Below are 25543 nucleotides of genomic sequence, written 5' to 3' on the forward strand. Positions count from 1 at the left end.
GCAAAATTGCATCTCAACCAACCACAAGATAAAACCAAAGTGCAGATGTTTAGCCATAACGCACCAGGCAATGCTTGGCAAAAAAAACAAACATAGGATATCAGAAGCCTCATAGCAATTATCAAGCACGGTGGTGGATGGGTGAGGATGTGGGCTTGTTTTGCAAGGACTATGCATCCAAGCATAGCAGCAAAACTACAACAGAACAGCTGAAAAAAGTCCAGATCTCGACCCAACTGAAATGAGAGCTTTGCATTAACAAATACCAACAAACCTCAATGAACTGAAGCTATGCTCTAAAGAGGAGTGGCTCAAAAATTCTTTCACAATGATGTCAGCGTCTGATAAAGTCAGCAGAAAACAAGTTATTACTTCAGCTTATTGCTGCTAAAGGTGCTTCTACAAGCTACTGAATTATGTGATGTAATTAGTCTTTCATAGGACTCCATTGAGTCCTGTGTTCTCATTCTTCATTTTTAGCAATGCTGCAATTTAGTTCACGCACTCTCTGATCAGCATTCCCGCACTGACTACTCTTTGAGTAATTCTGTGAGTTTCTTCTTAACTGCATATTGGTTAAACTTCATTTCACTTTAATCATTAATGAAACAGCACCTGCATGCTTAAATAAAACAAACCAAGACTGGCACCAATAACCATACCATGTTCAAAGTCACTCAGGTTCTCTTGACCATGTCTGCATACCTAGATGCAATTAGTTGCTTCCATGTGATTGGCTAATTAACAAGCAGTTGAACAGGCCTATCCAACAAAGTTGCCAGTGAGTGTATATTCATGTTGTTAAAAATAAATGTATTTCAACTTCAAAGACACTGCAGGAATTTGAATTGTTAAAATCAGATTTCAGCTCTGATTTCTTCAGAGCTGAAATCACCATGAAATCACCTTCATTAATCACCATTATCACGTGATTAATGAGTGTCAGTTTTTTGTTTTGTTTTGTTTTTAAAAAAAACAAGTGTCAGGTTTTTAAAAGTACCTCAATACTCCCTGCAGTCCATTGTGAAACCCAACTTTCTGTTTTAAGCTGTTGTTGTCAGCTTTATGAAGACAGACGGACGTATAAACAGGTCTGGCTGGGGGGTGGGTTCCCTTTTGTAGTTTGATCACGCTGTGCTGTCTGAATAGTTCACCCCAGATGACAATGCAGGGCACAATACAGTGGCTCATGTTTACAAATATCATCCATTCCTTTAACACCTACAACCCCAAAGCAGTTATTGACCACCTTCGGATCGTGGCTCATTTGACTCTACATCATGACCATATGGATAAGTTAATGTTTGAATCAGCTGGTTGCTAAATATCGGTGTTGCAAAATATATGATGGCAGCCTTTTTGCCGTGGATTAGTGGTGAGTGCTTAAACATAACAGTTTAACGTTTTCGTAAAATGAAATTGATAATGAAAACCACAGAGCCAATCAGCAAGAACATCTGACCTTACGATCAGAGAGAGGCAGATAACATGACAATGAATTTGCTTTGCAGTCGTGACTGGTGGATCCTGACATTGTCTGTCTGTTCTAGACAATGTTGTCCAGACAGACAGAATGGTGAGATAACATAAACACAGACAAGAGACATAACACTTCATTCACAAAAGCTCTATTCCATCCATCACAGCTATTTGGGTCAGTCACTTGACCATTATTGTCTCCTGTCAGTACAGGGCCGGGGTGACAGCATGCCAGACTCAACCCAGACTGCTTTCTATGCTTTTATTTCCCCAAGGTCAAGCCAAGTTGGCGTAATTGGTGGAATATGGAAATTAATTGTATATATTAAACGATTTTCAGATGTAAATTATGTTTAGACTGACTGGGAGCATCCCAACTTAATGGCATCAACAAACCAAACCAGCACATTTATTTTAATGCATTTATTGTCAACACTGCAGACCAGAGAGGTAAAGGTGACAGCTCACACAGTTCTGTTGTAAAGAGTGCGAGGTACATGGCAGATACACACCTAAGAGCTGCAAATGAGCTTTGTCTAGCTACAGAAAGTCCACTTCAAAAGCACTCATTGTCAGATCCCACAGGATGCTGGGAGGCCAAGAGGGGTCGAATGACAGTAAAGTTGTCATAGTTTCATCCAGGAGCGTTACTATGACCACAGCTGCCTGTACTGAATATGTCAGAACTGATGATGTGATAACTTTCAGGCAGCATTAGGCAAGTGGAGCGCTGCTAGTATCTCATAGCACAGCACCTGGAAAAATAGATGAGTAAAACTTCAGTTAAACTTGCAATTAGAGATAATTTCTTGTGGGTTTGTACCTTTAGCAAAAGCACTATAACAATCGTTCCACGCCTACCTGTATCTTCGGGGGCAGCCGTGATGACCAACAATGTATTCTTGAGCATAGCAGAACCGTCTGCAGAGTCCTCTATACCCACAAGTCCAGTACTGCGTTTCTGGATCAGTTCCTGTAGATAATTATTTAAAAATGACATTCCAGCATCCCTGATGAATGTTGGATTACTGGCATTTCCATAAGCTATGGTGGCAACGAATCCTTCAGATATTTACAGCACCTAAAATGTATCTGACATTGTATCGTTTTATGATGTCTTACTTCTCCTCAGTTCAAACACAAACAGGCCCAGTACACTTACGGTGTAGTTTGAGCATATGCGACACTTTGATTTGCTTCATTTCAGTCTCTTACTGTGACAAAGCGGATGCATTCAATCCTTACCCTCCCCAGCTGCGAGCATCAGGAGAAGCACGAGGAGAACCAAGCCCAGTCCCTTCATGTTTGGGTACCAATGAGCTTTCAGACACTGCCGCTGACGCGCTGGTGCTGCATTTATACAGCAGTTGAAGCACGGGGGAGGAGTCCGGCGTGCTCTGTCCAAATCACAATAGCAGAGCATCACTGAGTGATGAGAGTCTGAGGGCTGAAGGTCAGGACTGTCGGTTCACTCAGCATAATCAACAGCTGCAGCCTCTTGAGAATTTGAAGTTTCTTTTTGTTTATTATTCAAAAGAACCATCCTGTAACTGTCTGTCAATATGCAAAACACAAACTAGTTCTTATAGGATATGACCCTATGGCAGGGCAGAGCAGTTAATTTAGACGAGAGTGGACTCTTTCAAAAGAAAATGTAGCATTTAAAGGTAAAGGACTATCTAATATATTTGTATTACAGAAGGTAAGCAGAACAGTTCTGTCTGTCCTGCTGCACGTTCAAGCCTCTGTGCACGTACTGCTCTCCCCACCTCTGAATATGGCAGTAGTTCATGTGTTACTGCTGATGCTGGGAAACTCCAAACTGCACAAAACATGCTGGTCCAGTGACGCAGGGAATGATTGTTAACAAAACAATAACAGAGACATATATATATATATAATTGGACAGCATGCCCTCTACTGCTCATGCAAAGTTATTTGCTGGCATGTTTGGCCCTCCCAAACAACACAAACAAAACAAATATTTATATACACATATAAACCTAGAAACTGGGCCAATCAAATGAGAAATGGGCTTCGGCTACAATTTTTCAAATTGAAAATAAAATGTAAAAAAAAGCATGAGCATGAGAAGCCCAGCAGCATTACGATTGTCTGCAACATGATGAAGCACAGAGCAATTTATGTATTTCAGCGCGCTTACTGTTTTTGGTCTGATAAATGTAATTGCGATTTAGAGAAACAGAAGTCTAAATCGATTTCACTACAGTTGTGCAGTACAACCTTCTGGTAGAAGGTGGCGCTGTGTAATTGAAATGCGGATTTTTTGCCCCGGCGAAGACGACTCGGTTCATCCGCGCCTGCGCAGCCTGTATAGCTGCAGCTAAAAACAGCCTTTACAGGTCTGCGCTATCATTTCAAGATGGCGGACCTCCTCGGTTCAATCCTAAACTCGATGGAAAAACCTCCTACAGTCGGCGACCAGGAAAGCCGACGAAAGGCACGAGGTACATATTGTATCGCCTAAACAGCGAATAGCGTCAAGCTAGTCTGAATCCGTTTAAATGAACGTGACGTGGGATTTAAACGTATGTGAAAATTGAAAGAAGAGGCGAACCAGGCATTTCTTGAGCTGCCATTGGTCAGTTCAGCTTTCAGTAAACGGCGGCTGACCTGGTTGAAGAGTTAGCACCGCCTCAACACAACATGCTTCAGACTGTCGCAGACAAGTCTGAGCTACGGGCAGCTGCTGAAACGCAAACCTGCCGAGAACAGTCCGTCTTTGCCATCTGATTAAGTTACCTCTGAGCTTTCACAATGCTCGGCTTCTAATGCAGTTTCCTGAAAACCCAAGGTATTCGAATTCACGGTCATTAACCGGTCATTAACCCTTTCTGTCTCCCAACATCTTATCAAAATCTTAAGGTCTGGGAATGTGCTTCCTACCTTGGTTCCCTTTAATTGATAAATACTGTGTGGGCTGCTTAAAGCTTACAGTTACAGTCAGCAGCTATAACAAAAGCCCATGTACTAAGAACTGCAGTAACTCTTAAGTTTCATATGGCTCCAGTAAAAATGGGATATTTGTTTGTGTAGATGCACTCTTAATGCTTTCAAGAGTCCGGCTCAAAACACTGGCAACACTGAGTGGAGTGTTGGTACAAATAAACAATAAAGAAATGTCTTTTCAGTTGTAGTGAGGACATGGGAACAACCAAATGTCTTTAATTAACTATAGAGAGTGTGCATCTGTATAAAACATCACAGACATGCAACAGATAATAGGATCTGAGTCACTGATGCCTGGTGATTTTGGGATTACAGGAAGCCTGTTGTTTTACTATCCTTCATTAAGGAAAACGACCAGTTTTTGCAGTAGGACTAGATGTTCTGTGTTTAACAGTGGGGCACTCTGAAAGTTTTCAGTACTAAAATGCCTGAGTAAACACATTAAAAATCAGTTGTTGTTCTTTGCAGAGCAAGCAGCAAGGCTCAAGAAGATGGAAGAAGAGGAGAAAAGAAAGAAAGCAGAGTTCAGGAAAAAGGTGAGACCTTCAAGTGTCTTATCTAAGACAAAATGAATTTGTGATGCAGAGCTTTTCTGACCGCCCTTCATTAATCCTGCTATTTATCACATGCATCTTTTATTCAGATGGAGAAAGAGGTGTCGGATTTCATCCAAGACAGTTCACAACAGAAAAGAAAATACAATCCCATGGGGAAGATTGAAAGGAGTATATTGTACATACTATTTTTCTTTCGTTACTAAAAAGTAAAATAAGCCTTTATCTGCCTTGAAACACATTTCTCCCCCACTTGTCGATACTATTAAGATTTCATCTCTTCCTGTCTCTCAGACATGATGTTGCAGAGGTGGCTGGTTTGACGTCTTTTTCTTTTGGGGAGGATGAAGAGAGCCGTTACGTCATGCTTTTCAAGAAGGTACGAGTGCTTTGAAATCCAGTGTTGGATCTGAAAACAATCTTTTTAGTTTTACATGACTGATGGGAAAATGTTGTTGTGGCAGGAGTTTGCTCCATCAGATGAGGAGCTGGAAGCCTATCGCAAGGGAGAAGAGTGGGACCCCAAACTGGCAGAACAGCGGCGCAGACTAAAAGTAAGACTGGTGCTCCTCTGTTTTTAATATGTGTGTGTATATATTCTTCTTGTCTAATGTTATAATTCCTAAATTTAAATATTTAGAAACTAAACAAATGTACCTTCTAAGAAGCTTCCAAAAAACACTACCATACATATGCAAAGTTTGGAACAGTGATAATGGTAGTTGCTACTTACGCTACTTCTGTGTTAAAGTGGTGGCACTTTATGGCTTTGAGGTAATAAATTAGGTAAGAAATTAAGTTGAGTAAAAAAAAATTAACTTCTTGATCACATTTCACTTTGGTGCTTGATGATGATTACCTTGAATTTCTCACCATGTTGCCCTTTCTTGTCACTTCAGGAACAGGCTGCACTGGAAGAAGCAGCATCCAGTCAGACAGAAAAGTCACAAATATGCCCCAACTCTAACTACAGAGACAAGTACAGTCACCTGATTGGCACTTCAGCTGCAAAAGATGCTGCACATACACTTGAGGCCAACAGGGCTTATGGCTGTGGTGAGTGTAGAGGCCGGCTTACAGAAATGAAACACTTTGCTTTGTGTCATTCTCTTTGGTCATTGTGTTGGTTGTTTTCTGTCCCAGTGCCGGTGGCCAACAAGAGGGACACTCGCTCCATAGAAGAAGCCATGAATGCAATCAGAGCAAAGAAACGGCAGAAGCGCGAGGACGACACGGGGGCGCACGGCAGCAGTTCTTGAGTCTCCGGCACTATTGCCGTCTGTCTGTCTGCTGTTTGCGTGTGCGTGTGTGAGCACGTAAGTGCGTTTATGTGTGTCTCATTCATCCTATAATGCAATATCCTGTACTTCAGATGTACAAACGTTTAATTTATGTATCAACAAGCAAGTGTTTTCTCATGCTTTGTGACCAAGACTGTGCTAAAATTATAAAAACTTGCTCAGTGGAGGATCTTCAGGTGTGTTGGTGTCTGAGAGCTGGGTTGTTAAACACATTTAACATTTGCCTCACACTCACATGTGAACTGTATAGTATAAACATGTTGTCTGAGTGTTCAGATGCATAAAACCATAACGGCAGAATATTTTTAGCAGATTTAACCACGGCTGCGCAGGATGAACTTTAAAAATCCAGCTTTTAGGTAGTTAGAATTGAACTCTGCACTGACAGTGTCCAAAATGTCCAGTACAGTTTTTTTTTAAAGCCGTAATCTCATATTTTAACAAGGTTTTGGTTTGTTTTGTTGAATTTTTCTTTTCAGTCTAAACGTATGTCACATTGTAAAGATGGAAGCAAACCATTTTTGTCTGTCACATAAGGAAACCCTCTTTTAGAAATCTTTCTATAAACCTGCACTGACTGTGTATTCTTTAACTCCAGTGTAAATGTTTTATTAAAAAGCCATGTGATTGCTTACAAAAGGCATCATAATAGGAGTTGGAGTACCAGACTTCTTCTTAGGATGTTGTGCTCTCAGTTTTGTTTTCTGGTTTGTTTGTTTGTTTTTCAATTTCATGTCTTTTGTTTGTTACAAACAAGAATTCATGCAGGAGTTGCCAGCATCTTAGTGTCTCTTTTAACATGGTTGTATCGTTTTATCCCCACATGTATTAATAAATGGAGAAAATTATTAGTTCTTTGTATGTTTGCTCCCGTCTCTATTCTCTCAGCAGGGCGAATAGCTCTCACTCCAATACAGCTACATGCATAAACATCTTATAATCAAATCAGCAACTGTGATCATCACTGTCCGGTCATAATGGCAGTTACAGTGTATCTACTTGCACTAAATTCCTTTTTTACATTTTCTCTATTGATGTCTTGTTTTATATCACACACGCTGCCTTGGCTTGAGGTCATGGGCTGCTGCTCTGACATCCTCCGGTAATGTCTTTCTCTGGAGTTCGTCTTGTAATCGGAAGGTTGCTGGTTCAAGCCCCGGTTCTGACAGTCTCGGTCGTTGTGTCCTTGGGCAAGACACTTCACCCGTTGCCTACTGGTGGTGGTCAGAGGACCCGGTGTCGCCAGTGTCCGGCAGCCTCGCCTCTGTCAGTGCGCCCCAGCTACATTGTAGCTGTGGCTACAATGTAGCTTGCCATCACCAGTGTGTGAATGTGTGTGTGAATGTGTAAAGCGCTTTGGGGTCCTTAGGGACTAGTAAAGCGCTATACAAATACAGGCCATTTTTTTACAGTTGTGAATTTATTGTTTCCTTGATCATTGCAGCCACGAACTACAATACTCCTTCCACGGTTGGTATGAGGTTTTGGCGTTTACTATGTCTTCTGTTGCAAACCTGACATGTAAAGCAATGCTTTGATTTACTGTTTTTCTTTCATATGACTAAATGTTAAAAATAAAAAGAGTTGTGCAGATATTTTGCTGTTACCAGTGAGTTCTGATAAATCTTTCAGAAGTATGTAGATTTTGCCAGGAAATATCGTTTTTGTATGTAAACTTAATGGCCACGCCACTTGTTCAGCCTTTTGATAATATAAACATCTAATTAGCCAATCACATGACAGCTGCCCAATGATTTTAAAAATGTGGACAAGACGGACCTGTCGCATTAGAATGAGTAGGAAAGGTAATTTAAGTGACTTTGAACTGGTGATCTGCTTGGAAGTTTTGCCCAGCCATCTCTGAGGATTACACAGAATGGTCTGGAAGAAGTAAATATCCAGTGAACAGCAGTAGCTTTAACACGTGACTCCCAAGCAGCTTTTGGAAAGATCATTTGCACAGAGGGTCACTTTTACTGATTTGTTTAATAAAAAAATACAAACATCTTTGTTTTATCACTTTAAGAATAATCAAAGCATAAATCCTGGTTCATAACCTCTTTGCTACAACTCCAGTACACGGTTAAAGATTAAAACAGTTGAATCCACATTTTAAACGGCGCCTGTCTCAAACAGCTAAAGAAACGCTTTTAGGGAATTCCTATTAACGCTGATACAAATACATGAGCGCAAGGTTAAATTATTTAAGTGCTTTTATTGCCGTAATTTTTGTACTTTCTACTTTCTAATGAGAGGAACTGACACTTTTTCTTGAAACAGTGACATTCTTCCACTTCTGTAACGCGGTCACTGTTTAAGCTGTTTCACTTGTGATACGTCCACTCTAATGCCATCCCTGTTTGTCTCCTGAAGAAGGCGCCATAGATTATCCAACAAAAAAAAAAAAAAATGTGGGATTTTTTAAAAAAAATTCCTGTTTCACACTGTCCTGCAGTTTCTGTCCCACAGAAACACATATTTATTGCGCATTGAAGAGTCAGTCGGGCACATGTGAAAAAAAAAAAAAAAAAAAAAAAAAAAAAAAAGCAAGAAAAGAAATGAAGTCCATGTTTTTGTTCATTTTCATCATTTGGTTTGCAGCTGCAGAGCTAAAACCCCGGAAAGGTAAGAGCAGACTGTTGATGCTTATTCTTTCCTGATCAAACGTGTGTTTGAGGGGGGCTTTAAATGTTAAAGTTTGCTCGGATTTCGCGACTCATATATTAGGATTAACGTGTTTGCTGCACAGTTTTCTTTCTCTTTTGCTGTCACAGAAGTCAGCAGAAGTTGAATCATGACTTCTGTTTCTCTAAATAGTCTTAGGGAACAGTCCGCTCTTTGGCATCTGATACGTTTTCCACGTTCTAACCCAGTTTACACAACTCAAAGGTGACAGTTGCTTTGGAAAATGTTTTATGCAGTACTGAAGTAGTGTGAATGTCTTTATTTTCTGCCGATCCGTTTATCCTGCGCCATATGCGTTTCTCAGCAGCTCATCTTTTTTTCTTTAACTCTCAGGGTCCGGTGTGGTGTGTACTTTCAAAGACAAGACATATATCCCAGGAGACAGCTGGCATCCTTATCTAGAGCCTTTTGGGTACATGTTCTGCATACGCTGCGTCTGCACAGAGGTAAAGTTAATACATTAAAGGGATATTACACCAAAAGAAGCCAAAGTTGCTTAAATAGCAACCTATAAATTCTGGGATTTGCTCTCTTTTAGACAGGCCATGTGAAATGTAACACAATCAAGTGCCCTGTCCTGCCATGTGAAAACCCTGTAGCTGAGCCTCAGCAATGCTGTCCGAGATGCACAGGTAGACTGACTCACTGACACACTGTCAGCTTGAGCTTTTGAGAGAAACTACTTCTGTTGTGATTTTTAAAGCATCCCGTCCTGCTTGGTGTGTTCTCCCCCCTCTCCCAGACGAGCCGAGGATTCCTGCAGGGCTGAGGGCTTCGGTGAAATCCTGCAGGTATAATGGGAGCATTTATCAGCCCGGGGAGACATTCACCAAACACAACCTCTTCCCATCCAAGCAAAGCAATCAGTGTGTTATGTGCACATGCTCTGTGAGTTCAGTCTAATTTGATACTTTCATTTCTTAGTTTCTGAATAAAGAGTTTTCATTTTTCAGAGAGAGTTTCCATGTGATTGTAAAAAGGATGTAAAATGCAAAAGAAATAGGAGAATATTCAGAACCTTTGCAATGTAATTCATGTCGAAGTGTTAGATATGTAAAGAAAAATCATTATATACATGTGTGGGGTGTTTCTTTTTTAAGTATAGTGTTATTGCATGTATGAGAAGAAGTAGCTGCCAGTGTTATGCAGTTGTAAGTGAAATGCATTGCTGTCTTGCTTTGGCTGTGACGTGCACATAATACAAAGTATACTTTACAATATAGAGCAGCATGACAAGCTAATCTAATAAGCTTTTAAGTGCTTTTTGCTTAAAATGTTGTACAAAAACAGAATAAACAGCAATTATTTAACCAGTGAATAACTTACAGGTACAGGTTTAAAAAAAAAAGAAGCTTTCGTCACATTTCTTTGCCGTGCTGTATCTGAACAAAGAGCAATTTGTATTTTTGGTAGCGATATGATGTGCTGTTAAAATACATGTTGCTATCACAGCATGATTATTATTGTAATATTATCTAATTCATTCCACTTTTTACAATAGATAGTTCTCGAATGTCATTTTTTTCTTAATATTGTATTTTTTTCTCATCACAGGATGGAAACATCTTCTGTGCTCTGAAAACCTGCCAACCTATTACCTGTTCCTCCCCCGCGTCTGTTCCAGATACCTGCTGTTTGCTGTGTAAAGGTAGTCAATCTTCTCTAAGCTGACAAAATGCCTTTATTCAGTTTCCAAGATGGAATTCACGAAGCACTAAGGAGCACTATTTTAGGATTTTCACATATAGGTTAGGGGCTGAGCAATGTAGCTGGTTAATAAGAGTGTTTTTTTATATTGATCTACAGTCCCCTTTTTTTCTCTTAGATCATGGCATCAGTGGGTCCTCATCAACTGAGGATGGAAACCATCAGCTAAACAGAGGAGTTGTATGTATTCTGCTGATTGCTTTCATGGGAAATTTGCCTGCATTTGAAAATTATATTTAAATTTAGTTTAAGACTGCAAAGTGGTCTCACCAGTTTAGTAGCTGCAGTTTAATTACAGGGCTTGAAATCTAACAGGATCTGGTAAGCTGTCCTCGCCCGTGTCACTGCGATCACGACAAAAGTCGGAACAAGCAGGCTGATTTTTTTCCCCTTATGCAGTTATCCGCCCAACTTGGCATCATATTGTTCAGATTCTTTGTGAATCACCCATTTGCTGTGATTGTTAGTGACAAAGGCACAATCTGTGGTTCATTTGGCCCAATCACTGCACAGCACTGAGCTGCGCTGTCATCCTATTTAAAGGGAAAAAAATGAGCTAAAAGCAGTGACTCAGATGTCTTTAGCAATGTTATTAACTTTAATGATTTGGGGCATTTTCTGATGTTCCTTCAGCTTTCACTTTGGGGGCAAAGCAAGTAAATCCAGTAGCTAAATACATGAAGGATAACTGCATTGTCTTCTGTTTTACATAGAGGCATTCGGTTGATCAGTGCTCTGGAGAGCAGAGCAGGGTGCGGTCCAACCGCGCCACTGCACCCAGGACCTCTCCTAGAGGCCAGAGTCTCAGTAAACTCAACCTTAAAGGGGCTTCAGAGACCACTGTGAAGATTTTGTTGCAGAGGAAACACCAAAGAGGTGAGACTTTGTCAAAACAGAAAGATCATTTGTAGGCATTTTATTTTATGTACATGCTTCTCACAACTTTACAATCGTTTCCATATGTAGCACAACACTCAGATGTTTTCCATTTCTCACAGCGTGTTTATACAATGGCAAAACATACTCTCATGGAGACATGTGGCACCCAGTTTTGGGTAAAGTCCTGGAATGCATCCTGTGCACTTGTACTGACGGGATCTCGGACTGCAAACGCATCACATGTCCTACCCAGTACCCTTGCCAACATCCTATGAAATCAGCGGGAAAGTGCTGCAAGACTTGTCCAGGTAGTCAAACAATACTTGTAATATAATGAGCTGTTTATACAGATCTGATGTTGATGGACTGTAAACATCATCCATTCAACCGCTCTCCTAATTGTTTTCCCTAGAGACTAAAGCTGAAAGTAACCAGACCCAGTGCTATCTTGGACATAAAAATAACCTCTTGGTGTATAAAGTTGAATCAGCTCTGAATGTTGACTCACCCAACGCAGTTAGGATCATTGCTGTTGAAAGACAAAGTACTGCTGAAGTTGAAGTACAAGTATGGAACACTATAGAAGGTACTGCACCCACTCCTCTGAGCTATATTATAGGAAAAGTTAACATTTTTTTTCAAACGTGCTCATTTTTTCTTGCCGAGTATTAGATGAGAAGATTGTGAGCATGTACAGGTTTTCTGACTGTTCAGTATCATCACTCACTTAGCATATAGAGTGGCTTTCATTCATTTTAGAGGTGCTGGTCAGCAGATTCTCTTACCTGAGCCATGCTATTTTCCTCATATTTCCAGTCTTTATGAGAGTGTAACTTAACTCCCTCCAATAGACTGTACATAAAAGATGCACCACTGCTCCAGCTCTGAGACCTGAACCCCCTGCAGAAGTGCCTTAAATTTAATTATTAATAACAATGTAGTATGTGGTAATTTCTCTGATTTGTACCAAAAACACATGAAAATCTATGAGAAAAAGAGGGTCTACCTTGTGGTTCATGCTACCACGTGAGGATGGAGTGCCTTCAGCTTTGGTTTAAAAACAAGACAGCAATAGAAGAAATCCTGAACTCGAGGCTTTAAATTGGTAGTTCACAAACCCTAAAGTAGCATTATGGTGGTTACATCCATCTTTGATATACAGCTTAGTCGTAGCTTTATATTAAAAATATAGTGTGTGTAACGACTGTCGTTCTTCTCACCTAACACTTGACAACAGAGCAAAAAAGAATAGAAAGCCAATTAGAACAAAGTGGGAATGCTGTGTAAAATGCAAACAAAAACATCATGCTGTGATTTGCAAATCTCATAAACCCATATTTTATTCACAATAGAGCACAAAAAACATCTAAAAGTTAAAACTGAGAAAATGTACAGTTTTAAGATCAAAATATATTCTTGATGGCCGCAACATGCCTCAAAAAAAGTTGGGACAGGGTAATGTTTGCCAGTGTGTACCACCTCTCTCCTTTTAACAACAGCCAATAAATGTGTGGACTTTTAAGAGAGGAATCTTGTCCCATTATTGTCCAATATAAAATTATTGCTAAAGCGGTTTAGCATTGTTTTGCCGAGATGCAAGCCTGATGGTGCCTTTCAAGCTGCCAAACTCATAGCCACTAATGCACCTCTATACCTCTATACTTCAGAGATGCAGGCTTTTGAACTTTTGGACAACAAACCGAGCTCCTCCTGTGTAGTTCTAAGGATGCGGCATCCATGTTTTCTAAGACAAATTTCTGATTTTGATTCATCTGACCTCAGGACAGTTGTCCACTTTGCCTCGAGAGTTTTAGCCCAGAGAAGACAGTGATGTGTCTCGATCATGTTAACATGTGGTTTCCTCTTTGCATGACAGAGCTTTGACTTGCATTTGTTGATGGCACAGTGAACCGAGCTCACGCAGTGATTAATGCAATACCGAAGATCATAGGCTTCCAGTACTGATTTTTGGCCTTTTCCTTTGAGCACGGAAATTTCTCCACATTCTCAGAATCTTTTGGTGATATTATGGACAAAGATGATGAAATCTTTTAATTTTATACCAAGAAAAAGGATTCTGAACTTGCTCCACAATTTGCAGTCTTTGCAGATTAGTGACTACCTTCAGTTCAATTAGTTGTATTTATGTAGCACCAAGGTAAAAATGCTGCAATATTAGAAAGACACTCCTACACGTCCCCCTATGGGCAAGTGGTTGGAGACAGTGGCAAGGAAAAACTCCCACTGAGCAGGAAACAGGAAGGGACATCCATCTCTTGTGATTGGTTGGAAGTGAGGGGAGGGAGAGAGAGAGACAGAGTTTCATAACTATTAATGATTAAATGCAGAGTGTTGTATAAACACACATGGAATGAAAAGAAATGACTACGTCTTAGAAACTCTGCCTTGGCTAGATGCTCTTTTTACCCAGGCATGTTACTAACCTGTTGCCAATGAATCTAATTAGCTGCAACGTTCCTCCAGCTGTTTCCTTTTAGCACAACTTACTCTTCCCACCTATTGTTGCTCCTGTCCCAAGTTTTTTGAGACGTGTTGCTACCATCGAACTTAAAAATAAGCTTATTTTTGTAAAACAGTCACGTTTAAACGTTTAATGTTTTTTTTTTTTAATCTTTCTATGAAAAATACATCATTTAATTCCATTTTTATTTAAAATTCTGAAATTGGGGTTATAGTTTCCAAAATGTGAAAAGCAAGACAAACATACAACACGGCTGCACCTCTGTGTGATTCTCCTCTGAGTCCTTTATTCTTACAGGCGTTTTACAATTAATGGAAATTGGCGACATTCAAAGGAAAGACATTTTGGATCATCCAGAGAACTGCACGTTGCTCACAACACTCGATGAAGGTTTGTTTTTGAAGTGACTGATTTATATGGCAGATTTTGAAATCATTATTTTAGACTTATCTTACTGTGATTTTGTGTGTGTATGTATCAGGTTTACATCAGTTCCTATTTATTTTTCAGAGACATGGAGAAAATTTAAAGAGGAAGGAGAAAATCTGAGTAAAGCTCCTCAGACCACGATTTGTGAAGATGGCATTCGGGAGATTGTGACTTTCCTAAATCCTAAGCAAACCGAAGGCCTGTGTTCACCCTAATTGTCGCTCTATGTATCGTTATTCAGAATAACTACTTGGATGTGCAAGTCAAATATATTATCTATACTGTTTTTAATCCATCATTGACCATCATGTTTAATCATCACATATTTTAGTTTTAAACTGTTAGGTTGCACAGCACAGTCTGTAGCAGTGCGCTCGACAGCTGACTTGCTTATGATGTGTACTTGTAATAATTCAAAAACTATCATGAATTTAGCTAGGTGCTATAATTATAAACAAAATGTGAACATGTGAATAAGAAATGTAGATTTCTTAGCAGCTTCATTCAGTTGTAATTTTGGGACGAAGGCTTCAAAGACTGTTTTGGCATTCACTCAGTGGGATCAGTATTTGTGGAAGAAGGAAAAAGCTTTGCTTAAGTACACGAAAGGAACTTGTATTTTAATATAAGTTGGGATAGAAGCCACATTTTGTTTGTTTGTGTGGTCATCAAAGTATTTATTGTAAATACAGCAAGTTTTTGTCGCCTTATTTAAAGGGTATTGTTTCCTATATGATTTCTGTGTATATACATGTGACTGCTTGAATGTTTTTCTTTTTTTTCTTGAAGTAGTTTCAGGCATTACATGGGAGTAAATGCACAGCTTTTTGCAATTGTGCCTTTTCTGTTGTTAGCTAAAGACCTATTGTAGCTTCTTTTTGTATCCAGCTGCACAGTTTGTTGTAATATCCTGATATTTTACTGCTCCACATACCTTTTGTGTATTTTACAGTGGCTGATGTAGTTGAATGCACTCTGTACCACCCCTCATGGGTATAAATACCATAAAGTTTTCTCTGATTTGTGTCCTGCTGTTATGTATGAAATGATGCATTTCAGTCACAGTAGGAATCAGGATTTCTACTTGAGGCAGGTTGTCTAGCTGTTTTTGAGAATGATTCGCTGATTCATCAGTGGTCTGCACGCCAGCTACAGCAGTGCAATCCTAAGACCTTCATCGCCTGGAGGCTTCCAATAAATCGAGCTCCGGAAGGCCGGATAAACTGTGTTCCAGCTGGAAATTAAATGTTATCAGAGGCGTGGAAATCAAAAGCAGAAGCTCAAACTAAACCTTGAAACTCATATTTTCTAATCAGCCACAACATTCAAACTACTCATATAGTTTGTATATTTGTGCCACCAAATACAACTCAGACACATTAAGACATAAACTCTGAAAAACCATTGAAGGTTGGTTTCAAGGAATTGAGATGTTAGTGCCCTGAAAACATGTTTGCCTTCTTCTATAGTCTTAGTTTTTTGGGGTTATTTTTGCATATTTATCATACTTTACACATATCGCTGAGCATTAAAAAATGTAATAGTAGACAAAGATCATTCAGGTAAATACAAAATTGAGTTTTTAAAAAAGGAGGAGGGAAAAAAAAGCGATGCAAACCTGCCTGGCCCTGTAAAAAACAAAAATGGCCCTCCTTGTTAATTAACCATTATTAACCACATTTTTGTGGAAACCAGAGTTCAGTTTAACTAGCCACACACACACCTGATTAATGCCAGATCGGCTGAATCAAGAAATCACTTAAAGAGAACCTATCTGACAAAGTAAGGTAGGCTAAAAGAGCTAAAACAAACAAAAAAAACAAACAAAAAAACATATTATGCCACAAAAGAAAGAAAGTTACTGACATCTGTCAGTCTGGAAAGGGCTACAAGGTCATTTCTAAGGCTTTGGGACTAAAATAAACCACAGTGAGAGCCAACCTTCTGATTAGTAGATGACCTGCTCTGCCTCCTGAGCTACAGCCACCATAACGATCACAGCTTTTTATGTATGGGTGTAGGAACAGCTCTTTTCCAGATACTTTGGACCAATCCCACAACAAACTGACAGTTTTTATAATTGGATTTGTGAATGTGTTTCTCAAATTTGTCATCATTATATTGTGTCCTTACCAAAAACATCCCTTGCTTGTGAAGGTCGCAATAATTTCATAATTTTGAACCTCTAATTCTGAAACATGCTTAAAAATAAAGGTTGGCTCCTTTATTTGGTCTGAGCACATACTGATGTCAATTTCTTAAAATCCCAGAGCAATGGTGGCTACTAAATGTATAAAATAGTGGTCAAAGGATTCTGACACTTTCACTGAAATATACATAAAATTTCCATTTATCTGAATTTAATATTTTTTGTTGACAATATCTTTCTGTCATCTCATTTAAGTGATCCCAAATTAACTTTGAGTTACCCTCTGCTTTTTGCCCCTCAGCTGTAAAAGGCTGATGGGTATTGTTGTCACTCCACCAGGTCATCAGGCAGCTGGGTGGGCGGGCAGGCGGTGTGGCCGAGAATGAGGAGCCATGGAGTTCGAAATTGATACCAAAGGTGTATCTACCAAAACTCAAATTTGAGACTGAATCCTTTCTCCTAATAACAATTAATAATAACAACAACAATAAACCAAAATGACAACAATTAATTTGTTGCACTATATGTCCACTTAATAGTAAAATCCTCCACTACAGTAACTTAAAATTATTATACAAATGTATTTGCCAAAAATCATCTTGATGAGCCGCAAGACTGATGATATTCTGTGGATGGACAAGACAAAAGCAAATGTTTTTGGAAGCTTTGAGTCCCATTACATCTGAACTCATAAAAAGAACACCAACAGTCAAGCACGGTGGTGGTAGTGTGATGATCTAGGGCTGCTTTGCTGTTTTACAACCTTGAAGACTTGCTGTAATCGATGGAACCATGAATTCTGCTTTTTATCCATCAGATCAGACCCTGAAGCTTAAGCACAATCAGGCTATGAAGCCCGACAATGATCCAAAACACACCAGCGATTCCACCTCTGAATGGCTAAAAACCACAAATAAAAGAAAAAACTCAAACAAATAAAGGTTTTGCAGTGGCCTAGTTAATGTCCAGATCATGATCAGATTGAAATGTTTTGGCATGACCTTAAAAAGGCCCTTCATGCTCAAAAACCCTCCAGTGTGCCTGAATTAAAACAAGTCTGCATTCTTCCACAGTGATGTGAAAGACTCATTGCCAGTTATTGTAAATGTTTGATTGCAGTTCTTTATTTTTGCCAAAGCCAGTACAACCAGTTATTATGTTTAGGGGGCAATTATTTTCTTCCCTTAAGAAATGAAATCATTAAAAACTGCAGCGTTAACTGTCTTGAACTGTCAGCCCCTCCAAGTAAGTGATGCATATGCACCTTGTGTTTAATATCCTAGACAAACTAAGGGCTCATTGAATTTATCACTGTAATGTTTGTAAAGTTATAAACGGTGACACGTTATATACGTCATCATTCTGATGAATCAGCTTGGTGGATGTGCAATATCATGCTCTCTGCCTTCTTTAATAGGGCTTAATGATTTGAACAAGCATAAGTGAAGTTACATCCAAACCAGCAAGAACAAAGGGATTATTATTCAGGGAAGAACTCTCTAATAAATAATTCTCATGAATAGAAATGAGTTTTTAGGGGTTTAATCAATGCCAGGACAGGAATATTCAAATAAAATTGTTAGACTTTTCACAGTGTGCCAAAATTTTGCAGGAGGTCGGTGATGCTTTGAAGCTTTAAGAGATTTTGCATTGTTGCACAGAACTGGGGGGGAAAAGGGCCCTGTTAGCAAGTCAGCATACTAACTGGTTTTTGTAATCTTCTAAGATTCATAGTGAATAACTTAAATGAATACGAGGAGAAATTCAAAATATTGTGTGGAATTAATCACAGTAAATCTTACATATTAATCCCATAATACACAGATGTGGGCCAGAGGAAATTATGGCTTATTAAAACACAATAATAGGAATAAATAAATAAATGAATTATTAATACCATTTATTTCTATAGCACCTTTCTAATCCAAAGATACAAGGTGCTTCACAGAATTTCCAATGATCAGTGAAATTAAAACATAGAATGAGTCAAATAAGACTGAATCATAGCCACTGTGAAGTCTTCTTTGGTTTGTTGAAGCCTGTTTGTTTTCTTTAGAATAAGAAGTTACCATATTGGACAAATGAGTGGAATATGCTCTCCATGCTGGCGACCTGTCCTCTGTGCACCCTGCCTCTCGCCCCTTGGTAGCTGTAATAGGCTCCAGTCCCCCTGCAACCCTGAACTGGATAAGAGGAAGAGAATGGATGGATGGCGCGGAGTGGTAGCTATGGGTTGACGCTCTCAGTCAAACTGCAGTCTTAAATTGTATGGGTGCAATGCACAGACACACACACTTGCTCATTAGTGCTAAAAAAACAGAAAAACTAAAAAATTAGAATTTTATTGACCGAGGATGAAAAGAAAAATCTTCTTGGACAGGCTGGGAGATTTCAGTGACTTCACCTACAGAGGATGATGTTGTGCCAGCACACCTGTCAGGCAAAGTGATCACCCCTAACTTCAAGCCTCACTAGTAGCCATATGGATGAATGGAGGATTAATCGGGTGTTTAACATTGATTAATTGTCTTTTTTCCAGAAAAAAAGAAAGAAAAAAGGTGGATTTTGAGACAGGGCCTTCCTGCTTTGAGGCAACAGCTAACCACCATAGTGCCATGCTGGTGTGCTGGTTACCACACTGGGTTTTTTCAATTGGTCTTTAGTTGACCATTTTAACATGGTAGCCTATGGAAGGAATCACTTTTGTTGCTGGAAATACTGATTTTTATTTATTTATTTATTTATTTTAAATCATTTTAAAACGCAAAAATGGTGCAGGCACACCAACAACACAGTTCATTTCTGGATCCACACTTCAGTTCTTGGTTTAATAAAGAACAGATAGTCAAATAATTAGAATTTATGTCTGTTGTTATAATCTGATGAATGACTGCAAGTATCTGTTTTTATAATAACGGGCTAAAGGACATCAATGCAACAACAAAACCACCTTTTAGTGAGAACACTGTATACAGTGTAACCTGCTCGTGGAAATAATGAGCTACAAAGCAGATCTGTGAGAGCAGCAAAGGTTTATTTTGCTCAGCAGCACTGTGTGCAGTCTTTCTACAGGGCAGCTTGATCAACAGGTGTCAAATTATTACTGCCGGTTCCCATGCTTCAGTCAGAGTGCAATTGCTGATTTGGTAGACTGCGTGGGCGCTTCAGAATAATATTGCTTCCCTTCTCTGTGAACCCCCGACATGCTCTCTCTGTCCCCTCCCCTCAGACAATGACTCAATTGTGTTGCTTTCACACTTTGCGCCAGACAGCTCTGTCCATCTCTCACTAAAGGCATGAAACAATATTTTGAAAGCGACGCACTTCCCTTGTGTGCCTTCATTACTCTCACAAAAAAGCCTGTCATATTTTTGTGTTAGCTGTTAGACCTGACAGCTAACAACAGTCTGTCTCTAAGTTGCCCAATCAGGCTGTTCCAATGAAAAGTGTGAGAAAGGGGTGTTCTGCTTTGATGCTGCCAACTCAAATTAGCAGCATTAAACTTAAACGAACGTCTCCATGTGCCCTCCCTTCCTTTGAGCGAGTCAGTCAAGTTACAAGTTACTTTTTACCTCTAAAAGACGCGCTGCAGCCTAGTCAGTATCAGATGTTGTGATATGTTTTTATTTTTAATGGAAATCCTATCAGTCCACTTTTTGTGGATGTTTGAATTCGTCTCGTGGGTTAATTCAGCTATGCATGCTTAGTCTTGGCTCTTGCAATTGTAACAGCTGGGGGCAGTCAGTAGGTATAAATCATGCAGTCGGTCAGCTCCCTGTGTATGTGTACTCCACCCTGCTGCCCATGCAGCCCCGATTCAGTGAGAAGGGAAGAAAATGTGAGATTCGGGGTCACGACTCGGCCCAGGATTGGAGCCACTTCTTGGCCAAAATTGTGATTATTAACAAATCTGATTTGCTGTTGCTTAAAAATGTGAGTTTCTTTGTGAGAACAGTTGGTGCACGTTGCAGAAAAGACTGCATGTTTGTGCAGAGTTATTATACGTGAGCTTTTTAAGCTTGCAGTGTTAACAAAAAAGAGCAGCTTAGTAGAAGTGATTACATTTACAAAAAAATCAAATATAGCATCTTGTAAATGGCTGCAGGAACTAAATCCTCACAGATACGTACGGTGTTTTTGAGGAACTGAAGCATTGCAAATCAATCAGGCAGTCTTTTGATTCAAAGGGAGCCAAATTGTGTTGAGTTAATTAAGTCTGATAGATGTGTTTGCTTTCATAGCTTATTAAGGTGCTCAGCAGAGTCCCTGAGTTTATGCTTCTTCAAAATACTTCCGAAATCTATCAAGGGCTCTGTTTTTTACACCCTTAACCCTCCCGTTAATTAAGTTGGCCCTGATCATTTTAGCCGATGCTTGGAGTCGGGCCAAAAAAAATACGGACAGTACGAGGCTACGTGTCACGAATGCTTAAATCTTCATTCCTTTACCCCCGAACGACGAGGCTTAAAGGTCAGAAATATTAATGCATGCCTGCAATGGCAATAAACTATTAAAGACAGATCGCAGCGGGGCGGAATACCCCACCACCCCCCACCTCGAAATAAGTGACAACTTTACAGTTATGATCTATAATTAACAATGGCCTCTTTGCAAATGTCAGCCAGAATATCTGAAGCCTTTCCAGGATTACATGATAAGTGTGTTACAGTTCAATTGTCCATCAAAGGAAATAATGAATAGGTTCAGTCCACAGTGAGCTCATTTGGCACTTGAGTAATGAGGAGTGTTGATGAGGTATTCAGGCCTATTCTTTCCGAGCCAAATCTGGTGTTTGAGTCTCCACAGGGTTATCCTCAAAGCTTAACTGTTGGCCCTCAGTTTGAGAGTCAAACAAACCTTACCCAAACATTTCTCAGGCTTGATTGCTGTGACGACTGCTCCAGATGTGAAGCTGTGCCGCTTTGAAACGTGCAGAAAAGAGACGTATAGATATGTAAACAGATGTGCTGTGCCTAAGACATCAGCGCCTTTCTTCGCCATGTCTTTTGTTATTTTTCTTTCTGCGTTTGGACAGAGTATCCGACTCCCCTGCCAGACTCTGTTATATCACCAAGAGCACGGATGAAATGTGTTTTCAGTTATTAACTCAACTCATCAGTTTTTCATCGTAACATCAAAGAGGTTACAGAAGAAGTCGCTTTTATGTGTTTATTCTGCGGTTAATGTTAATGTGGGGAAAAATCCAATGAAAACAGAGAGAAACAGAGTTCTCTATTGGCTTTGGTCTGCAATCTAAAGTAAAACTAGCTTTGTGTGTATTACAATAAGCTATGTGGACTATGTCTCCAGTCTTGAACATAGACATATGTTTTCCAGCTCCTTATTTATAAAGTTGGACCCTGCTATAGGAGTTTTGCATGAGTCACAGTGCTGAATAATGGTTTTTAGTTTGTTCTGGGCCTTAGGGCAGCATCTCACTCAAACCACTGTGTGAAACTGGCTTTTGAGACCCCCCCCCCCCCCCCCCCCCCCCTTTAAGCTAGCTTCATGCCTGGCTTCCACTTTTAAAGAGAGCTTAAACAGCATGTAGGAGGGACTTTAGCATAGAGATGAAGGTACTATGTACAGAACTAAAAGTCCAAGCATCTAGACTGCTCTGGCGTCTATTTACTGTTGTGCAAAAAACAGAAGGTGTAGACGTTCCCAAAACTCTACATGTTAGGACCTATTACAAAAAGATTTAGTCCTTTATAGGTTCTAAAATTAGTTAAAGAAAATCTCAGATAAACATTAATATGAATCAATATTTATTTGTCACAAACTAAGTGAAAAAGCAGGAGCTCTGTGGGAAAAACAAAGTAGGCCTACAGCCAGTGATTATGTAGCCTGCAGCCTTTAGCAGCAATAACTAAAAGGAATTGTTTTCCATGCAATTTTATCAGTTTCTCAAATTGTTTTAGAGTCATTTGTACCACTTTTCTTTTGTGAGTGTTTATTTATGCACAGCTTTCTTAAGGTCCTGCCACAGCATTTTAGTCAGGTTGAGGTCTGAGCTTTGATTCGACTATTGCAACACCTTGGTTCTTTTCTTTCGTTTCCTTTGTAGAGTTGCTGCTGTGCTTGAGATTTTTGTCCTGTTGCAGTCTGGGTCAAGTTTTAGTTGTTGACAGATAACAGATGGCCTCACGTTTGACCCTCGAATGCTCTGGTATACAGAGGAGCTCACGGTTGACTCAATGACTGCAAGGTGCCCTGGTCCTGTGGCTGCAAAACAAGCCCAAATTTTGAGTCCTCCGCCACTGTGCTTGACAGTTAGTATGAGGTGTTTGTGCTGACTTGCTGTGTTTGGTTTTCACCAGATGTGAGAGTACTTTGTTTTTCATGTGGCTGCATATGTGGTAGAAAATAAAGAGAAGCATAAGAGGTCCTCTTTTAAGCACCCCCGCGAGGCGTCTACAAGTAAATCAATTATATATGACAACAAAAAACAATGCTCATGATATCACAGTGATGTCATCGAGGTTATTTATGCTGGGAATGTGGGGTTTAAGTGCAAACGGGGTAAATTGCATTTTGGGTAGTGTAGGATCCAGAGGTTTTGAAGCCATTCGTACCACAGGGCCTTTACAGCTTTGTGTCCTGCATCTGTCATTATTTATTGACATAGCTGATAAATATAAAAAAAAACATCTGTTAGTATAAAACAACTCTTTGTATTGCATTCTTGGGGTCTTTTGGGGTACCGTTTATGTCTATATAAAGCAACTGCTCACACTGAAACTGTGTTGGCAGATTCAAGCACAACTGGCTGTGATTAATTACTCACCTACTGATCAGACTCAAAGGGGAATTTGTAGTTGCTTTGGTATTTACCCTTCTGACTTTTTCCTGATAACAGATTCTTTTAGAACTGCAGAAGGAGCCTGAGGTAACAGCATGAAGCCAGGATTCATCGCCTGCACAACGGTAATGCGGGAAAAGAAATGATCCGATTCATCTGCTTTATTAATTACATAATAAACAAAGAAAAGGAAGGTGTATGTCCCAAAAGAGCTGGTGAAAAAAAGTGGAAGGTTTACCAACTAAGTGCATCTTAGTTATTTTTTCACAATCTCGTGAAGAGTTCTTGGAGAGATCTCCAAGTTTGTGATGAGGTCAGTAAACGCCTAGAGTGTACTTGGAATAGACAGCCATCAGAGGGACTGATTATTCCCAAAAATGTTGAAAACTAACATGTGTAACAAACCTCTTGCACAAGAGTACATGTTTATTTTTCTTCCAGCATTAAAGAATTACTGGACTGCAAGTACTAATCATTATCATTTCTAAATTACTTTGTAACAGCAATCTGGTCAAATAAAATAAGTTCATGCTAGGACTTCCTGGCTGAAGAACAAAATCCATAATGTTAGTGAAAGCAACAACAAATCTCGGGGCACTTTAATGGAGTCGCACCCAAGCCTGGATAGGGAGTAAAAGTGCAATTTGAGAGTCAATAATGAAAACAATCTGATCATTTATAATCTATTTAGCATTGAGGATTTTCAGCAGCTGTTGTGTCCAATACTGTGGAATATCGCTGCAGCTCAGACAAGCTCGGCTGTGTGGAGCTGAGCTCCACTGGACTGGAAAACAGTATTTCTGTAGAAGGGTGTCTCTGCCATTTGGCACAGGCTCCTCATTACCAGCAAAAATATAGTTAAGGATGAAAAGACCTGAACAAGGCCATCAGACTGGAGACCAGGTGTTTGCCTGATAGCATTGAGCAGCACTGTACCGATTGTTTTCACTGTGTCAAACTCTTCATCCATCAAGACTAACTTTTTAGTGAAAAAATAATAGAACACTGCTATAAACTAATGACAACGCTGAAAGTTGTTTATCGCTAAGATTTGTGTGACACTACAATGACACACTGTGGATGAAGCTTTCCTATGAAATATTACAGAACAGAAACTTACCAGCGATTCTCATGCTAGAGCTCAGGGATTGATTTCATTAAAACATATCACTGGAACCCAATGCTGACTCTCCCACACACAAAACTAAAAGAGTTCCTTCTTTTAGCCAAAGTTACAAGGAAACACTGCATGCACTCCATTGCTATGGTCAGCAGCTACTGTAATTTTTTTCACTGTTTTTATTATTAGGCATGTTTCCCAGGGGCAAGGTTTCAGAAATTCACAGTAGCTATACAACACAACCACAACACCATGTTAAAGCAGCACAAGCCCAATCATGCAGACACCCCGGTTTCAATAACTAAGCACTATCTTCTGTTGTGTTTACATTTTTGATCAAACTGAAAAAGACCGTGAAATGCAGAATTAAATTATAACCAAGCTGCTTTTATCCTAAAGATCCTGGAGCAGCATGTTAACCCTCAGAGTACATTCTTACTTGTGGTTCCCACTGTTTCTGGGAGCATAATGAGAGGCAGAGCCCTTTCAGGCTCCAGGTTTGGGTTTGGAAGGCAGACTCTCTGCATCTAACATTAGGCTTCAAAATTTCCTTCTATGGCTGGATCAGGTGACTCTGATCCATTGTTTGTGCTGCATTAGGCTCATTCTGCCTGTTCTTCGTCTCTTCTGTGTCTTTCCCTCCCGAGATCAACACCTCAGCTGTTCCTCGGCTCGTTCCATAAAAGTTTATCACCTTTTTCCCTACAACCTCCTCACATGTTGAATCTGGATCCTGTCTTAAACCGAACCCCCTGCCAGAGCACACTTTTTTGTTTAGCGTAAGAAATGCATAAATGTTTTATGATTCAATCCATACAGGAGCAGAAAAATGTCCCGACATGAATGTAAAAACCCAGAATCCCTGCACCCAGTATCTTCAGAGTGCCAAGTGTTTTATTCCACAGGGGCTGAAGATGCATTCCACATCTGCACACTGCACTCGAGACAAATAATCAAAATCATATGATGGACAAGACCATGAAATC

General features: G+C 39.7%; 3 protein-coding genes across 3 annotated transcripts; 2 read left to right on the top strand and 1 right to left on the bottom strand.

Moving 5' to 3' along the window:
• Window positions 1-1887: 1887 nt before the first annotated feature.
• On the bottom strand, window positions 1888-3449 carry defbl2 (defensin, beta-like 2). The gene is made up of 3 exons (XM_085175317.1): window positions 2725-3449; window positions 2341-2452; window positions 1888-2234 (listed from the first exon to the last, which is right to left on the bottom strand). Exons 1-3 carry the CDS (start codon window positions 2900-2902, stop codon window positions 2213-2215), a joined length of 312 nt encoding a protein of 103 aa, XP_085031443.1. The 5' UTR covers window positions 2903-3449; the 3' UTR covers window positions 1888-2212.
• A 339-nt stretch (window positions 3450-3788) lies between these two features.
• Window positions 3789-7152, top strand: spag7 (sperm associated antigen 7). The gene is made up of 7 exons (XM_085175315.1): window positions 3789-3947; window positions 4918-4985; window positions 5093-5181; window positions 5298-5382; window positions 5468-5557; window positions 5903-6059; window positions 6147-7152. The coding sequence occupies exons 1-7, from the start codon at window positions 3863-3865 to the stop codon at window positions 6260-6262; spliced, it is 690 nt and encodes a 229-aa protein (XP_085031441.1). The 5' UTR covers window positions 3789-3862; the 3' UTR covers window positions 6263-7152.
• Window positions 7153-7268: 116 nt separating this feature from the next.
• chrdl2 (chordin-like 2) lies at window positions 7269-15506 on the top strand. Its single transcript, XM_085175314.1, has 11 exons — window positions 7269-8929; window positions 9323-9435; window positions 9528-9621; window positions 9732-9877; window positions 10544-10637; window positions 10815-10876; window positions 11410-11572; window positions 11695-11883; window positions 11988-12161; window positions 14355-14447; window positions 14568-15506. Exons 1-11 carry the CDS (start codon window positions 8863-8865, stop codon window positions 14699-14701), a joined length of 1329 nt encoding a protein of 442 aa, XP_085031440.1. The 5' UTR covers window positions 7269-8862; the 3' UTR covers window positions 14702-15506.
• Window positions 15507-25543: the final 10037 nt, after the last annotated feature.

The sequence above is a fragment of the Neolamprologus multifasciatus genome, chromosome 10 (assembly GCF_963576455.1).
Source record: "Neolamprologus multifasciatus chromosome 10, fNeoMul1.2, whole genome shotgun sequence".
Taxonomy (NCBI): domain Eukaryota; kingdom Metazoa; phylum Chordata; class Actinopteri; order Cichliformes; family Cichlidae; genus Neolamprologus; species Neolamprologus multifasciatus.

What these genes read in the sequence shown, in the direction of transcription:
- chrdl2 (XM_085175314.1), top strand. Translation starts at nt 8,863, where the DNA reads ATGAAGTCCATGTTTTTGTTCATTTTCATCATTTGGTTTGCAGCTGCA. An exon ending in GTGTTATGTGCACATGCTCT is followed by an intron (nt 9,878 to 10,543) that starts GTGAGTTCAGTC and finishes TTCTCATCACAG; the next exon opens with GATGGAAACATCTTCTGTGC. An exon ending in GCTCACAACACTCGATGAAG is followed by an intron (nt 14,448 to 14,567) that starts GTTTGTTTTTGA and finishes TTTATTTTTCAG; the next exon opens with AGACATGGAGAAAATTTAAA.
- defbl2 (XM_085175317.1), bottom strand. Translation starts at nt 2,902, where the DNA reads ATGCTCTGCTATTGTGATTTGGACAGAGCACGCCGGACTCCTCCCCCG. An exon ending in GATGCTCGCAGCTGGGGAGG is followed by an intron (nt 2,453 to 2,724) that starts GTAAGGATTGAA and finishes AATTATCTACAG; the next exon opens with GAACTGATCCAGAAACGCAG. An exon ending in GGCTGCCCCCGAAGATACAG is followed by an intron (nt 2,235 to 2,340) that starts GTAGGCGTGGAA and finishes CTATTTTTCCAG; the next exon opens with GTGCTGTGCTATGAGATACT.
- spag7 (XM_085175315.1), top strand. Translation starts at nt 3,863, where the DNA reads ATGGCGGACCTCCTCGGTTCAATCCTAAACTCGATGGAAAAACCTCCT. An exon ending in ACGTCATGCTTTTCAAGAAG is followed by an intron (nt 5,383 to 5,467) that starts GTACGAGTGCTT and finishes TTGTTGTGGCAG; the next exon opens with GAGTTTGCTCCATCAGATGA. An exon ending in AACAGCGGCGCAGACTAAAA is followed by an intron (nt 5,558 to 5,902) that starts GTAAGACTGGTG and finishes TTGTCACTTCAG; the next exon opens with GAACAGGCTGCACTGGAAGA.